At 43.8% G+C, this 4,828-nt stretch overlaps 1 protein-coding gene across 1 annotated transcript; it reads right to left on the bottom strand.

Annotated features, from left to right (window-relative positions):
• Positions 1-2,319: 2,319 nt before the first annotated feature.
• Gjc3 (gap junction protein gamma 3) lies at positions 2,320-4,009 on the bottom strand. Its single transcript, XM_038344581.1, has 2 exons — positions 3,224-4,009; positions 2,320-2,486 (listed from the first exon to the last, which is right to left on the bottom strand). Exon 1 carries the CDS (start codon positions 4,005-4,007, stop codon positions 3,231-3,233), a length of 777 nt encoding a protein of 258 aa, XP_038200509.1. The 5' UTR covers positions 4,008-4,009; the 3' UTR covers positions 2,320-2,486; positions 3,224-3,230.
• Positions 4,010-4,828: the final 819 nt, after the last annotated feature.

The raw sequence follows: 4,828 nt of genomic DNA, 5'->3' as shown, positions 1-4,828 counted from the left end.
AGAGTCTGACCCTGAGTGGTTTGTTTTACCCATATTTAAGCACAGCACAATTCAATGATGGTCATGAAGCTAACCCTCTAGAGCTGGGAGCCTTAGATAAAACACTTTATTTTATAAATTACCTTGGTCATGGTGGTTTAGCACAGCCATAGAAAAGTAACTGAACCAGTAAAGTCAGCAACACATTGAAATATTGGTCAGCTGTAAACTTTTAGATTTTTTTTTGTTTAACTTCCAAATACTTTGCTTTTCCCTTTGCTTTGGGGAGTTATTTCTGCCAAGTGTAGGACTCTAGAGTAACAGGAATTTTTTTCTTTTTATACCTCAAAGATTCTGCTCATTTGCATTATTTCCAATAAAAAATGTAATTTCATCTTTGTCCTTTTTTTGCACTGTAAAAAAAATCACTTGTAAGTGATTGGAGACACAAATGTAAAAATTAAAAGTATAAAGCTCTTAGATGGAAACACAGGTGTAAATTCATAGACTTGGGTCAAACAATGGCTTTTTAAATGTAGCACCAAAGTCACAAATGAAAAACCAGAAAGCTTTCATGCTACCAACTCCCTGCTGGCTAGCTTTCCTAGCAGTTGCCGTCTTACTCACTGCTGGGGGAGGCCCGCTTGTTTCCTGACTGCCCAGACTCCCAAAATAATCATACAGAAACTATATTATTTGCAATACTCTTTGGCCAACAGCTTAAGCATATTGCTAGCCAGCTCTTACATGTAGAATTAACCCATTTCCATTATTTTATATTTTATCATGAGCCTTGTGGCCTACGGGCAAGGTTCCAGCTGGCAGCTCGTGTTTTTCCCCTCTGGCAGCTACATGGCGTCTCACTGACTCCACCTTCTTTCTCCCAGCATTCAGTTTAGTTTTCTCAGCCTATTCTGCCCTATTACAGGCCAAGCCAGCTTATTTATTCATTAACCAATAAAAGCGATACACATGCAGAAGGACTTCCCACACCAACTCATGTATGAAGCCTGTGAATTACCTCCATCAGCCTCACAAGACATACCCATGCATGCAACAGTGGTGTAGATGATGTAGGAGTAAAAAACTGTTTTCTAATTGGCTTAAGGATGCACTCCACGGGAAGAAACTCAAGCCTGGTACTATAAACCTAGCCAAGAAACCATCCTATGGAGCTCATAGAACCTAAAGAAAATTTTGCCTATTACTATTAGTTTGATAAATTACAATAGTATCAGATGATCTCCTAAATAACTCTCTATACCCACAGACTCACACTCCCCACCAGAGAAATATTTTTTGCAGTGGACAGTGTCCCATAAGAGACTCACAACTTACCAAAATGCAGACAACGAGTGTGGAGTACTCAGCCCCAAATGAGACATCTAGATCACACCCTTGCCCCCAAAGCTTGGGTAACAGCAGAGAAGTGGGAAAGTAAGGTTTAAAAAGCAGAGCTCTGGGAGGTCTGCCATGAGACAACCCCTTCTTAACACTGCAGGAATGTTACATTCATGACCTCGCAGAAGCACGGGCTCCCAGCACTCATCATTCCAGCATGGCTGAGCGATGGACTATCCGCAGCTGAGGAGCCGTTAGCGGTTGATAAATGCTGGTGGAGGAAGAGTCATGTTCTTCACAGGTGTGTCATCTGGCCGGTTGACCATATTCTGGTAGATGGCTTCACACCCATGCACACTTGAGTAGCACTAATTTTGTACTCGGTGAGACAAAGAAGAAGACATGAAATCAGGATGGGAACATGATGGGGGATCCAAGAAGTTATGATCAAAATGCACCATATACATGTATGAAAGTATCAAAGAATAATTTTAAAAGAACATTACTCAGAAAAAAAGAAAGACAACCCATGGAATGGAAGAGAATATTTTAAATGACTCACTTAAAATAATTAGATAAGTATCTAATAATCATTTTATATATATATAACGTTCTTACAATGCAAAACAACAACAAAAAATAACCTGATTTTAATTGACAAAGGATTTGGTCTTTTTTATAAAGATATACAAGCGGCCAATAAGCATGTTGTATGATTCCATCTCTATAAAACTCCAGATGAGGATAAGCCATTAGAATAGAAAGTAGGTTGGTGGTTGCTTATATTTAGTGGAAAGACAGTAGAGAGAAGTCAGAAATAATAGCTAATGATGCAGGAGTTTTTGTTTTATTTACTGAGATTTTATTATTTTATTTATTACCGTGTGTGTGTGCGCGTGTGTGTGTGTGTGTGTGTGTGTGTGTGTGTGTGTGTACGCACGCGCACGCATGCGTGTGTGTGCGTGTGTGCCATGGTATGTATATGGAAGTCAGAGAACATCTTGTGGGGGTTGGTTTTCTCCCTTCCCCATGTGGGTTCCGGAGACTGATCTCAGATCATGAGGCTTGGTGACAAGCGTCTCTACCCACTGTGCCATCTCACTGGATGTATGGAGGAAGATCCAGTCACAGGGTTTTCTTCAAGCAAGCCAGGTAACTTTATAACTCTGTAAAGCAGAAATCAAGCAGAAGCTCAGGACTTTACTAAACGAAAAGGCAGGCAGTACATGAACTAGTGCAGTCATCATGGTCTACTAGAAGGAGTCATGCAACTGATAGGGATAAGGTGCTGGGAGATGTTTGCAGGGCAATAACCAAAATACATCTGACTCAGCCAGGTATAGTGCCTGTGCTTTGAATTCTAGCACTTGGGAGGCAGAGACAGGGGGATCTCTGTGAGTTTAAAACTAACCGGATCTACATAAGCAAGCCCAGGCCAGCTAGGGTTACCCGTTTCATATGCATATATGAATGCCTTGTCCACCATGAGGAACTGTACCCCTAAACTGTGAACCAAAGGAAACACTTCCTTCCTTTAAAAGAATACATCTTGGGGCTGGAGCGAATAAGAATGTGTACTATTCTTGCAAAGAACCCTAGTTTGCTTCCCGACACTCACACTGGGCAACTCACACATGCCTTTAATTCCCGCTCCAAATGATCTATCACCCTCTTCTAGCCTCCACAACCACTTGCACTTGTGTGTACACACACACACACACACACAATTTAAAATTAAGAGTAAATCTTTTTTAGAATGCATCAACTCTGAGACCGGTTATCTACTTTGTAATATGGTGAGCTGTACACCCCAGAGGATGAGGGACCTACCCTGGGTGGAGGTCGCCAACACAGAGACATCAGACACAGGGACAGATGGCTGTCATGTCAATAGGGTCCTCACCTGCTTCTCAAAACGGTTCTTTCGTCTCCACCACTGTCAAGTCATCTGCTGGGTCCTTGCGCCTTACAGAGTGTTTTGAGGTTGGCAGGTTCTTTAAAAGGGGGAGTTTGTCCTGGTACATCCTCCAAAACCTCCCTAAACCTAAAAGCACAAGCTCCAAGGAAGTAAACAAGAGACAGGCCCCACTAATCCCAAACATGGCGTTGAGGAGGATGGTCTTCTCAGAAGGGTGTGACTGGAAACAGGTTGTGCTGCCGATGCAAGGATCCTCACGACAAAGAAAAGTGCTGGGCATCTTGAAGCCATACAGATGGTATTGAAGTCCCAGAGCTGCTCCCTCAAGGACCAGCCGGGCCCCAAGCTGTGCCACATAGGCCCAAAGAAGCTTGAGGCTTCCAGTCCCTGAGACATCCTTGCTGCTGTCCCCCTTGCAAATCCGGGACTCTTGTTCCTTGTTCCCTTTTTCTGGTTCCTCCCAGTATCCAATCACATGATACATAGTGAAACCCACATAAACCGCACTGGGCACAGCCATCAAGAGGACTTGGAAGGCCCAGAAGCGCAGTGGAGAAAGGGGGCGGAAGACATCATAACAAATGGTCTTGCAGTCTGGCTGCCCCAAATGGCACATGAATTCGTTCTCCTCATCACCGAAGACCCCAGGTCCACTGGAAACCAGAAGCAGGAGGCGGAATCCCACCAGCACCGGAAGCAGGAAGCGTCCCACGGGGGTAGAATGCTGGCTCTCCTTAGCCAACAGCTGCCTCAGGAACTTGCCACACATTCTGCCACTGAGCAGAGGACAATTATCAGAAAAGATGTCCCACTCACTGGCCTTTAGGGGAGGCTCCAGCCTGTCTTGTTCTCATGCTAATCCAAGGATTTGCAAAGCAAGCTTTTTTGCTCCTCTCCAAAATTAATAAAACACCATATAGCCTGCTTTGCATGCCTACAAAGCAATGCCTGAGGTAATCACCTTTATAAACATAAAAAGGTCAACTAGCTCACAGCTGTGAAGGTTTGGACTCCAAATAGCATAGCGCATACTTGGTCAAGGTCACTCAATGAAAGAACATGGCATGTCTTGGATAGCAATGAGGAAGAGAACACATTGAGCAAAAAGTTTCTATCCAAGAAGGGGGGGGAAGATGAACAGAATTCCATGATCTCTTTCAAGAGTATATTTTCATGGATGGGGGGGGGGGGTGACTCAATCAGTAAAGTACCACACAAGTGTGAAAACCTAAGCTCAATCCTCAGAACCCATGTGAAAATGCTAAGTATGGTGTTGTGGACCTGAAATTGCTGGGGAAGCAGGGACAGGAAGATCCAAGCCAGCTGGAGAGCCTCCAACCAGCAAGAGAACTTGTTTCAAAAAGTAAGGTGGATAACTGCCAGAGAATCATACACACACACACACACACACACACACACACACACACACACACACAAGAAAGATGTCTTCAGTGAGTTCAAGACCTCCCATTAGGCTCCTCATCTTCTATTTATTTTTATGTATGTATGGGTGTGTGTGTGTGTGTGTGTGCCAGGTGTGTGTGCATGCCTGTCCATGGAGACCAGAAGAGGGCATCCGATCTGTTTCAG

Source organism: Arvicola amphibius, chromosome 10, assembly GCF_903992535.2.
Source record: "Arvicola amphibius chromosome 10, mArvAmp1.2, whole genome shotgun sequence".
In the NCBI taxonomy this organism is placed as follows: domain Eukaryota; kingdom Metazoa; phylum Chordata; class Mammalia; order Rodentia; family Cricetidae; genus Arvicola; species Arvicola amphibius.
The sequence above is the reverse complement of the archived record's forward strand: the minus strand, read 5'-3'. Positions and strand labels throughout refer to the sequence as shown.

Excerpts from the sequence above, each read along its gene's own strand:
- Gjc3 (XM_038344581.1), bottom strand. The coding sequence starts at position 4,007 with ATGTGTGGCAAGTTCCTGAGGCAGCTGTTGGCTAAGGAGAGCCAGCAT.